This window comes from Propithecus coquereli, unplaced genomic scaffold (genome assembly GCF_000956105.1).
Source record: "Propithecus coquereli isolate 6110/MARCELLA unplaced genomic scaffold, Pcoq_1.0 Scaffold698, whole genome shotgun sequence".
NCBI classification, from domain to species: Eukaryota; Metazoa; Chordata; class Mammalia; order Primates; family Indriidae; genus Propithecus; species Propithecus coquereli.
In genome coordinates, this window is record NW_012153040.1 from 664,909 (window position 1) to 677,246 (window position 12,338).

A 12,338-nucleotide genomic window follows, 5' to 3' on the forward strand; every position below is an offset into this window, starting at 1 on the left:
TCCCTTGCATCAGAGGGAAACGTGGGACTATAAGAGAGGCTCCTGATGATGAAGGGGTACGTGATTCTTGGAATTGAACCCTATAACTGCTGCACTCACAGAGACCCAAAGGTGAGGCTCTGGGGCTCTGGGGCTCTGGGATTTAGAAATGGTAGTCTAGGAAGCAGTCTATGCTAGAGTGTGGCAAGAGGTAGCAGGACATGCCAGACACAGTGGTGCCCTCCTACCATCTTGGCTACTTGGGAGGCTGAGTTGAAAGGATTGCTTAAGCCCAGGAGTTCAAGTCCAGCCTGGGCAACATAGTAAGACCCAATCTCTAAAAACAAAACAAAAAACAAAAAAGAGGTAGCAGGACCCAAAAATCCAGATTCAAGCCTTTGGCAATGCTATGCTTAAAAGGGGCTTGTGTACTGGGATTTCAGAAAGAGACTTGAAATTAAGGAAACAAAACAGAAATTCAATTACTAAACTGGAACACCAAAAGGTTTAATGTCCCAAACACGGAAGACTAGTTATTAGATTTGGGGCATTAATTCAGGAAGGGGTAGTGGCAAGGTTGAGATCTGAAGTAGGACCCAGATTCTGGGACTAAGGGCAGGACTAGCCTAGTGCTTAAGGTGGGGGCTGAACTTGCCAGTGGTAAGGTTGATGGTGGGGCAGGGAACCTGGTACGTTATCATGTTACACTATGGCAAGCCCTCCACAATGGATCATTAGCACACAGTATAGCCTCTCAGAGTACACCACCTACTTTGCTTCAGCATGAAGGATTTTGGGATGTCAGTTATTTACAAATGGTGAAGTACAGAATATAAGTCTATTTGGCCTACCTTAACAAATACCTAATTCTTTCTATACACTCGTTTCACCCCTACACTGTGTACTACTTGGTCTCTTAACCCCCATACAGTGTTTTAGTCCCCTAACTGTTCCCCAGATACAACCACTTCCAGGTTGAAATTGTTCTTTGCAACCATGAGATAGTTGTTCCTGATTTTGGAACAAGAACTCCTGTCACCATTAGGTCCCACAATACAGGGTGCATACATTCTTGCAGTGAAGTGGTCCTTTTCCTTTAAACCCAACCAAACCAAACACACTAAAAAAAATTAATAATAAAATCTTCCCATCACTTGGTTCTTCAGTAAGACCACACTTGTTGACTTTTATTTCTTCAAATACCAAGCTATCTTGTATTGTTCTATGGCCTGTTTATGGTTCTTTGGATTTGATAAACCTAAGGTTTATTTGGTCCATGTTATAGCAATACGCAGATATCATGGACTCTCTAGTTCAACTACTCATCGATGATTGACTTTCTTCAACAATACTCCCACCAAGTGGTTATCTGGACCACACTTAAACACCATGAATGACTGAGAATTCATCGTCTGCAGAGACTGCCTATTTCGTCTTTTGACATCACCTATTGGAAATAACTGTGTTGGGCAGAAATATGCCTCTCTTAGTTTCTATCCATTGACTCCATCTCCTCTCCTTAGGGACATGTGAAATAAATAGAAACCTCTTATACATGGCCCCCTTCAAAAATGTGAATAGTGACAATATCCTTCCTGAGTTTGTTTGCTTTGTTTTGCTAAATAAATGTTCCCAGTGCATTAACCTCTTTGTTGTTATTGTTAAATATTCTCACCAATATCATCTCTCTCTCTTTTCTGCATATTCAAGATGATCTGTATGCTGTATATCTAGCCCAGAGCTAGACTAATTTCAGGTGTGCTCTAGTCAGTATAGAACAGAGTCACCTTCCTTTTATTCTGGACACTATATTCTCATAATTGCAACCTAAGACTGTATCAGCTTTTTTGGCAGCCACAACTCACTGTTGACTCATGTTGAGCTTATAGTCAACTCAATACCCCTAAATGCCACACATACTACTGCTAAGCCCATTGCATACTCATGCAATTGTTTTAGCGGGAGAAGAAGGTAGAGTGAAAGGTTTATTTATCACATTGATACCTCATGAAATTTGGGGCCCGATGATTAACCTGGGATTTTTGCATTCCTGTGATACATAAACCTATGCTTAGTTTCCTATCCCAAATGATTAGACAAACAGGTGATAAGTCATGGACTAGAGTTCAGCTTAGGCTAGTCAGCTTTACTTTATTTCATGGTCTCAGACTGCAGCCTTCCCTAAAATTACCCATTTTTCAAATATATGTTATTTATCACCAGAAGAACTGGTGGAAAGACTATAAATGATTCAATGCAAAGCCATTATCGCCATTGGAAAAATAACTCAAAGATGAGCATCCAGTACATTTAAGGTGGTATATTTATAATTTCTCATTGAAGAATTATATCTAAACATCTTTTCCTAAATTAAAAATATGGAGATAATACTATATGGATTTTCTTTATATATATGTATGTATGTATATTTACTTATTTATTTATGTGGAGACAGAGTCTGGCTCTGTTGCCCAGGCTAGAGTGCCATGGCATCAGCCTAGCTCACAGCAACCTCAAACTCCTGGGCCCAAGCAATCCTTCTGCCTCAGCCTCCCAAGTAGCAGGGACTACAGGCATGTGCCACCATGCCCAGCTAATTTTTTCTATATATTTTTAGTTGTCCAGATAATTTCTTTCTATTTTTAAGTAGAGACAGGATCTCATTCTTGCTCAGGCTGCTCTCGAACTCCTGATCTTGAGTGATCCTCCTGCCTCAGCCTCCCAGAATGCTAGGATTACAGGCATGAGCCACTGCACCTGGCCTATTTTTATTTTTTGAGACAGGGTCTTGCTCTGTCACCTAGGCTGGAGTACAGTGTTGTGATTATAGCTCACAGTAACCTTGGACTCTTGGGCTCAAATGATCCTCCCACCTCAGTCTCCCAAGTAGCTAGGATTACAGAGATGTGCCACCATACCTGGATAATTTTTAAAAACATTTTGTAGAGACAGAGTCTTGCTATGCTGCCCAGGCTCTTCTCAAATTCCTGGCCTCAAGTGATCCTCCTGCCTTGGTGTCCCAAAGTGCTGATATTACAGGTGTGAGCCACTACGCCTGGCCAGATTTTCAAAGTTATTTCGACTTAGCTTATTTGATTCTTTCAAATCAAAGAAAGTAGGGAAGGTATTAGTATCTTCATTTTAGATGAAGAAATTGAAACCCAGAAAAGTTATAACTTGTCTATTGTTACATAGCTAAAAAGAAGTAGAACAAGGGTGAACCCTAAGTCCTTGGATTTCTAGTCCAGTTCAGTCCTTACTGTATCATGGCATTCCAACACAGGTGATACCTAGTCCTTAGCCTTAAAGCACTAATATCCAAGGTATTCTCCTTAAAGCACTAATATCCAAGGTATTAGGGCAGCACGTGCTCTACTTGCCCTTGTCATCCAGATAATAAAAATGGTCTTATACTTTAGTAATCGTAAAATCATAGAATTTATGAGAAAATTAGTCCAATATCTTTAACTTTAGAGATTAGGAAGAGGTAGCAAATAAATTTACCTAAAGGTACAGTTACCTAATAGTAAAATCAGGGTTAGAACCTATTTATATACCCAGTCCAGTATTCTTTCTCTTACGCTACTGTTTCTCAAAATATAAGTAGGCAGCTATCTGTTACCTACAGCTAGGACATTTCTGAAAATGGTATCTGATACATATTCTCATATAAGAATGTCATGGCTAAGGATCCCACCAAATTCCTAATCCAAAGGAATATGGGCCAGGAAGCTAATCAGAGAGGGATGAACCATGAGATATTGAACCAGCAACTTCCCAGTAAACAGAGTTGCATTAATAGTATATGAAGCGGTCCAAAGGGGTAGACGCCCCCCACCTCAATATCAACTGTTATTGGACCCACTGAAGGACTTAGACTACTTGTGTCCTAGATAACCAGGACACAAAGACACCTAAAAGTCTTGTTGAAAAGAAAGGATTATAAATCTGCCACGGCCAACGGTAGTCTTTTTTAAAAGCAAGCTAGCTAAGCAGCTGAGTTAATATATGTAAAAGAACCAGGTAAGTGACTATATAAACACTGATATGGTGCTCAATTTGATTCAACAATCATTTATTGAACACTGGTTATATGCAAAGCACTACAAATTCAAATACATGCCATACATTTATCCTCAAGAAACTTAACAGATTCAATATTACCTGCACAGAGTGCTATGGTACCACAGAAGTGGGCACTTAAGCATGCCTGAAGGAGCCAGGAAGGCTTTATTGAAGAGAAGACACTTGAAGTGAATCTTAAGGTTAGAGCAGGAATTATCCAGGTGAAAATGAGCTAAACAAAGATAGAGGCATGAAATGGTGTATAGTGTTTGTGCAACTAGAAGTAGTTTGACAATGCTGGAGCCCAATGCTGGAGCCCAATGCTGGGCAGGGAAGAGGCCTAGCATAACATGAGACTAAATCAGAGGGCCATGCCATCTTAGACTTAAGCCTAAACTAATGGATCACCCTGGAAACAAAGGTTAGAGGGAATTTGAAGTTGGGAAGAAGGAAGACTGATTATGAGTTGGTTGAAGTAATCTAGGAGATGGTAAGAGCCTATACAAGGAGAGTAGCAATAGGAATGTATACGATGCATCAGATAGGCCATATTCCAGAAAAAACTAGGCTATTAAATAATGTTATCTGATGGGTGAAGACTCCTGATCTAAATATTTCTCTCAGGGCTTCTCATTTCCACATCAGAGACATTTCCACCATCAGATGTTCTTCCTGTAGGATCTTTAAGAGTTCCCTACTAAAATGGAGTTGATCAGTGCATTTTAGTGTAGATCAACTAACACTAAGATGGAATATGGGCTGGGTGTGGTGGTTCATGCCTATAATCCTAGCACTCTGGGAGGCTGAGGTGGGAGGATCACTTGAGGGCAGGAGTTCAAGACCAGCCTGACCAAGAGCAAGACCCTGTCTCTACTAAAAATAGAAAAAATTAGCTGGCCAACTAAAAATAGAAACAAAAAATCAAATTAGGTGGGCAAGGTGGTGCGCACCTATAGTCCCAGCTACTTGGGAGGCTGAAGTGGGAGGATTGCTGGAGCCCAGGAGTTCAAGGCTACAGTGAGCTATGATTGTGCCACTGCACTCCAGCCTGGGAAAACTGAGGTCATGGTGGGAACCCAGACTAAACTGCAGGTTTCCTGATTCCTGGCTTAAGGCTCTTTTTTCCTATCAAATAATTTTTTTTTAAATATTTCAAACATAAAGATAACTATAGGTTTAAAATACATAGGTAATAACGCCCAGATTTTTAAAATGTTAATGTTGTCATATACTTCAGATCTCTTTAAAAAAGAATTTAAACACTATGTATCAACAGATAATTCCCATTCCTCTATCCCATTCCCCTACCTCCCTCTATAGGGGTAACCACTATATTGAGGTCGTATGTTTTCTATCCTTCCTCTCTGTGTTTTTATACACTTACTTAATGGATTATATTTAATATATCCATAAATCACACCATGTTGTCAGAGAAAGAGTTATTCTTCAAAACAAGGAAGAATCCCTCACTCTAGTATGCTTGTATGCAGTTATAACCTTTTGGGTTTGGCTGGATGTTGCAGAAACAACCTAGGGCGGAGTCTAAAGTCTTTTTAAATGATTACCACAGAAGGATCTAGTGAAGTATTTTGGTATCAGAATAAAAAATAAAGCAGGCAAATATAAAAATTTTAATACAACTTTTTTAATCCTTCTCAAGTTAATGTTTTATACTTGTGAAACACTGGTTTATAATGACCTAGTGTGAATGACCTGTCACTGAACAATTGGGAAAGATGAATTAAGCAATTTAACTAGTAACAATAGTTTCTAAGGCTGGGAACAGTGGTTCACACCTGTAATCCTAATACTTTGGTTGGCCAAGGTGGGAAGATTGCTTGAGCCCAGGAAATCAAGACCAGCCTGAGCAATGTAGTGAAAGCCCTTCTCTACCAAAAACAATTAAAAAATTAGCCGAGCATGGTGGCATGCGCCCATAGTCCAAATTACTCAGGAGGCTGAGGCAGGAAGATAGGTTGGTCCCAGGCACTGGAGGTTGCAGTGAGCTATGATGGTGCTACTGTACTCTAGCCTGGGCAAGAGTGAGACCATCTTTCAAAAACAAGGAAAAATAAAAAATAATAGTTTCTACTCCTGCTTCAAGGTGCGGCTCAATGTCATCTCCTTAATGAATTCATCCATGATCCCAGAGTTAATTCCTTCAACAATCATTTATTGAGTGCCAGAGCCCTATAGATACAAAAGTGTGTCAGATCCAGTTCCTGCCCAGAGTTCAGAAATAATTAAACAATAGTGTCTGACAAATGTACTAAGAGAGAAATCTATGAAGGACTGGTGGAGCCTAACTTTTTCTGGGGCAACTGGAGAAGACTTTACAGGGAAGGTAATGTTTCAACTACAACTTGGGGGATGAGTAGGAGGTCATAAAATGGGAGGATGGAAGGTGATTCCAGGTACGGAATCATTGAATGAGAAGGTACAAAGGATGCTATTAGTTTTAGAAAGACAACTAAGGATAGACGTTGGAGGTGGAAAGACAAGTAAGAGTGGCAACAATTCAAGCAAAAAGATGACATGATTGCAGGAATGAGGAGGGAGGGGGAAGGATTTGAACAAAATCTGGGAGACAAATTTAGCAAAACTTGATGCCTTGATGCCTATGGGGGAAAGAAAGAACATGGAGAAGTTGTGGACGACTCCCCAAAACTTCACAAATGAGTGGGTGGTGAGGCCATGATGGAAATAGGGAATACAGTATAGAAGATAAGAGAAGGCCTGAGAAAGGGTGTTCAAGTTTAGTTTGAGGTATTTTGAGGTGAAGTTGAAACCTCTTCCATGAGGCCTTTAACAATTTCCATTTCTAGGCCAGACATCGGTTTCCTTTGCACTCTGTTGCACATTGTATACTTTTCGTGTCAAATTATTTAAATCTGCTGTATTTACAAGTATATATCTACTTTAAATCATGGAGAAAAGGTACTAGGTCTTATCCATCTCTGTATTGCTCTTACAGCAGTGCCTTACACACAGAAGGTCCTCAGTTTGTGTTTTTTTTTGGAGACAGAGTCTGACTGTGTTGCCCAGGCTAGAGTGCTGTGGCGTCATCCTAGCTCACAGCAACCTCAAACTCCTGGGCTCAAGCCATCCTCCTGCCTCAGCCTCCTGAGTAGCTGGGACTACAGGCATGTGCCACCATGCCTGGCTAATTTTTTCTGTATATTTTTAGTTGTCCAATTAATTTCTTTCTATTTTTAGTAGAGACTGGGTCTTGCTCTTGCTCAGGCTGGTTTCGAACTCCTGAGCTCAAACAATCCACCCGCCTCGGCCTCCCAGAGAGCTAGGATTACAGGCGTGAGCCACCGCGCCCAGCCCTCAGTTTGTGTTCTTGAAAAGGCAGCTCCATCGGATACTAGAACTTGTCAGCTAAAATTTATCAAAACAGTGAACAAAACTTGTGCATTGGGGGGGTCAATATAAAATACCTTAAGTATTTGGCCCTCCAGCACCTACTTTTAATGTTGTAGCCAATTCTGGCTATAAATTCGTTCCCTTTGTGCTTATCTTACAAGGTAATCTTTGTATTCCTATTTTACGGATAAAGCAACCCAAGCCCCAACCAAGTAAGTGACTGATTAACTTTCCCGTGGACACAAGGTTTGCAAGCGGCTAAGCCAGGATTAGGGCAGACTGGTCCCTTCACCATGCCGCGTGCCTGAGGCAAGCTGGCCTTCCTGCCCTAAATCTCAGTCTCTTCTTTGGCTCCTGAGGGGGTGGCACCTGTGGGTCAGCAGGTGCAGCAAGCGGGGCTCTCAGTCCTGCCATCTCAGCAGTAGACTAAAGCGCCCCCCACTTTAGGAAAGTGCCCTGAGGAGCACACCCACTAGAGACGACAGAGCTGACAGGCGACCGGGGGACAAAGGGCTCGGCCCTGCCCGGGGAACCCCCCATTTTCAGTATCAACTCCACGCAGGCGCATGGGATCGCAGTCTTCCGTCGCCTCACCTTCGGCTCAAACGCAGTCGCGCCAGGTAGCGGACGGGACTCCGAGCCTGGCACCTCGGGGTTCAGAACTCCTCAGACATGAAGGGCCCTCGGCAGACAGAAGTGCTGCCTCCCGCTCAAACCCGTCCCGTTCCGTCCTGGGCAGTCCCACACGGCGGGCTGGCCCGGCGTGCTGCCCCCATTCCGCGGAGCTGAGACCGAGGTCGCGGCGGGAACGGACCCCGGGCGGGACTGCGGGGACGTGCTGGGAGCCATTTACCTCAGACCCGCGCCCAGCCTCCCTCACTGTCTCTCCAGGACCCGGCCGGGACACCTCGGGGCAGGTGAGGGGTGGGACCTTCAGGCAAGGCAGAGCAAGATGGCCAGAAACACGCCAGGGCCCAGGGCGGCCGGGCGGGCTGGGGGGGCGTGTCCTGCTGCAAGCCGAGGGAGCGCAACGGGCAGGGGGCGGTCCCACCAGGAAAGCCCTGGAGCGCCGATTGGCCGCGCGCCGCGGAGGCACGAGGAGGGGGCGTGTCCGCACGTGAGCTCTTCCCGCGGAGCTGCGCAGGAGGGGAGGGCGCGTGCCGGGACCTGGCCTCCTCCCCCTGCTGGGGTCAAAGGGCAGGAGTGTGCGTCCGGACAGCGGGGAGCTCGAGGACTCTGGCCATGGCGGGAGCTGAGTGGGAGTCGCTGGAGCAGTGCTTGGAGAAGCACATTCCGCCCGCAGAGTTGCGAGAAGTGAAGCGCATTCTCTATGGAAAGGAGACCAGGTCTGGGGCCCAGAGGCTGAGCTGGGGGGTCTTGGGGCCGCCGAGTACGGGTGTGGGGGAACAGGGGGAGGCCTTCGGAGTCTGAAGGGCTCTGAGGAGGCGGTGACGAAGCCCTGAGTTGGCAGGCAGAGACCATACTAGATTTTGACGCGTCGGCCCCCAGCCCAGGCCCTCGGGGGTCATGGGATTCCAGGGTGACCTTTACAAATCGATTCTCCCTTACGTTGCCCGGAACCGGATGCCTGGAACAGGAAGGGAAACGACTAGTTTTTGCTTTGCAGCGCTTTCTCTGGCCACCCCAACACTCCTTCCCCTTTGAATGGCCAGCTTCCTCCCCAGAGCTAGGCTTGTCCTCCAGCCAGAGAACCCTAGCAGAGGTACCGATTGTCTAGCCCCTTCCTGCAGTGACGGGGCCTCTGGCCACTCTTGGAGGTAGAGACTGGCTGAATCCAGTTGGCGAGGGAACCTTTCCCACGTAACAAGCCATAGGAGTTAGTTACCAAATGTTTTTTTCCCACTCCCAGCAAGTCGTGTGCATCGCTAGGACTTTCTGAGGGCTGAGCAAAGCTGGAAAAGACACTTCCCCTTCCACTCTTATTTCTCTTAAGTCCAGTCTTCCCTATGATAACCGGAAGGATCCCTTTAAAATGTAAATCATATCCTATTGCTCCTTTGCTTAAAACTCTTTAAGGGATTTCTTGGGCTCTTAGAATGCCATCCAAACTCTGACCCCATGCAGCTCCTGACTAAATCACATTCCACTTCTTTGCTCCCCCAATCCAGCCAGACTGCATGCCCCATGACCTTGCAGCAGGAATTTGAACAGCTCACCTGTAACTGGAATTGTGAACTAAAATAAAATCTTAAGGCTTCCCCCCCACCAGCTGACTGAATGGACCCCCTCCTGGCCAAAGGGATACCCTAAAACTGAATGGCCTGCCATGGGGAGGGAGGTCACACATGCCTCATCATGCCCCCTCCTTCTTGGAGACATCCTTAATAACTCATTAGCAGGCCCAATGCTGTGCAAGACAAACCTACAGGTCCTCAGTCTACACAACAAATATATGTCTGGTCGCTTGTCTCTGATTAAGACTTCCTCATCTAAAAACATTCCAAGCATTTAAACAAAGCTTCCTTTTTTAAACAATTACACAAGTCAAAGAGTCTTTAAACCCACCTGTAACCTGTAAGTCCCCCGCTTTGAGATGGCCCACCTTTTCAGGCCAAACCAATGTATGCCTTCCATGTATTGATTTATGACTTTACCCATAATCCCTGTTTCCCTGAAATGTATAAAACCAAACTATAACCCAGCCACAGCAAGTCCACTTGCTCAGGGCATCTTGGACGTGGCTCCGAGTCTTGGTCCTCAAATTGGCTCAGAATAAACCTCTTTAAGTTATTTTACAGAGTTTGGCTTCTTTTCCGTTGACAGAAGAGTGTTAACTGGATCAGTGGTTCCCAGCCATGGCCGCTGTGGAGTTACTGCAGGGAGGCCAGACCTCAGATCCAAGGGTCTTTTCACAGGTAGTGGATGGTAAAGTTAGCACAGCTGCCTTTTGGGCTGAGGTGGTACAGAACTTTGTCAGAAAGGGCTCTTCATACCCAAAGAAGGGCTGGATGAAGGCCCTTCCCAGGGTGCTCATGCTGCAGTCTACTTCCCCACTATATCTGGAAAGACTAGTAACTGGAAGTGTCTTAGAGCTGGACTCCCGAAGAAGGTATCTTAAATGAAGCAAATGATGGCTCAGGCTGCTAGGGATGGGAATTTGTTTGTTTTAAGGGTGAGGTGGGCATGTTCTCTTGAAAAAAGATGGAGAGAGCTCATGGGTGTCAGGGAGAGGTAAAACAGAAGAGTCTTAGGAAAAGAAATGAGTTTTCCACAGAGGTGACTGGTTGGGGCACATTCTGGAGCAGGGCCGAGGTCAGGCCAAAGACTACCATGCAAGAGGGTTTTTACCTGAGGGTTTGCGTCACTCCACAGTGGGGAGGGATGATGATGGGTGGTAAAGTGGGAGCCAGCATCTATTGACTAGTGACTGCCATGCCTCTTCCTGAGTTTGGCTTACAAGAACTGAGTAAGTGGGCCCCCCTTTTCTCTCCTTTTCCTACTCACTTTTTGTCTGTTCCACTCAGCATTTACCCTTCCAGATTTTTTTTTTTTTTTTTTTTTTGAGACAGAGTCTCACTCTTTTGCCTGGGCTAGAGTGAGTGCCGTGGCGTCAGCCTAGCTCACAGCAACCTCACACTCCTGGGCTCAAGCGATCCTTTTGCCTCAGCCTCCCGAGTAGCTGGGACTACAGGCATGCGCCACCATGCCCAGCTAGTTTTTTCTATATATTTTTAGTTGTCCGATTAATTTCTTTCTATTTTTAGTAGAGATGGGGTCTCGCTCTTGCTCAGGCTGGTTTCGAACTCCTGAGCTCAAACAGTCCACCCGCCTCGGCCTCCCAGAGAGCTAGGATTACAGGCGTGAGCCACCGCGCCTGGCCTACCCTTCCAGATTTTATCCCTAAGGTGTAAACCTTTATACTTGCTCAGTCCTTGGAATTGTGTGGGATTTGGCTATGAATGAGATTTCAAACTGAAGATGGAAATTTATCACTCATTTAAAAACTCTTCTCCCACTTAAACTCCTGTTCATTCCTCAATGCACGACTTGGACAGGGCCACTTCTGTCCCCCACACCACTTGTCCTCAGCCCCTCCTCCGGACTCCCGCTGTGCTCCACAGGAGACCACCTTCCCTCCCAATTACAACACTTTCTAAATGTTTGCTAAGTGAATGAGCTAAAGGGGCCTTTGTGCCAGACAGATAAAATTCCCAGAGAACACGGACTCTCAATTTTAAGACAGCCAGAACCAAAAGCATTCATTCATTTGACAAACATTTGTTGAGTACTTATTTTTGTTTCCAACACTAGGGAGTAAGCCACAGTGCCTGCCCTTGGGGGCTTTCCATCTTTTGATGGTTGCCTTACATTGTTAGAGAAGGATACAGGGAGAGCTTGAGAAAGTTTACACGTTTGGGGGTGGGGGTAGGTCAGGAAGGCTTCCTGGGGATGGCATGCTTGAGCTACATCCCAATGGAGATAAGAGTTTGTTAGGAGACAGAAAGGGCACATGTCCCCAGACATGCCCATTTGGGGACTGCACATACGAGAGGGGCGGTCATGGAGGAAAACCCAGGAGAGGAGGCAGGAGTAGCCAGGTTGGATCCTGGGGCCTCTGAGGCAATAGAATTGTGTCATGGTAATGGTGTGAGACTTCAAAGAGTTTGCCCTGGTGGCTGTGTCGAGAATGTCCTGGAAAAGGGCAGATAAAAGATGCTAGGCCGAATGCAGAGTGCCTAGAGCGGAAAAGCAGAAGACTCCTAGAAGTCTCAGGAAAGCCAGTGTACAGTGTGGACTGCAGGCATGTTAAAGGAGGTGACGACCTGCTGGCTTCTGGCTTGTACCCTCTGGGGACTGGTGGATTCATGAGCAGCTTTGGAAAAGGATGATCAGTTCAGCTTTGGATGAGTTGAGTTTGGGGTGCTGTTTAATTCCTAGGGCAGCTGTCACAAACTACGACAAAA

General features: G+C 45.4%; 2 protein-coding genes across 3 annotated transcripts in view; both read left to right on the forward strand.

The window, feature by feature from the left end:
- Window positions 1-7,084: 7,084 nt before the first annotated feature.
- LOC105823726 (putative uncharacterized protein encoded by LINC00269) lies at window positions 7,085-8,334 on the forward strand (the record flags this gene model as incomplete). The annotated part of the gene is given in 3 exon segments (XM_012660985.1): window positions 7,085-7,210; window positions 7,285-7,380; window positions 8,305-8,334. Coding segments are annotated over 3 exon segments (252 nt in total), but the record flags the coding sequence as incomplete, so codon positions are not given.
- Window positions 8,335-8,571: 237 nt separating this feature from the next.
- Window positions 8,572-12,338, forward strand: part of UPB1 (ureidopropionase, beta) — a 30,548-nt gene continuing 26,781 nt past the window's right edge. The window contains exon 1 of one of the 2 annotated variants that reach the window (XM_012660993.1): window positions 8,572-8,759. In XM_012660993.1, the coding sequence (XP_012516447.1) occupies window positions 8,656-8,759 (104 nt within the window). In that variant the 5' untranslated portion in view covers window positions 8,572-8,655. The remainder of the gene's footprint in view (window positions 8,760-12,338) is intronic. The other variant, XM_012660992.1, reaches the window with a different exon arrangement.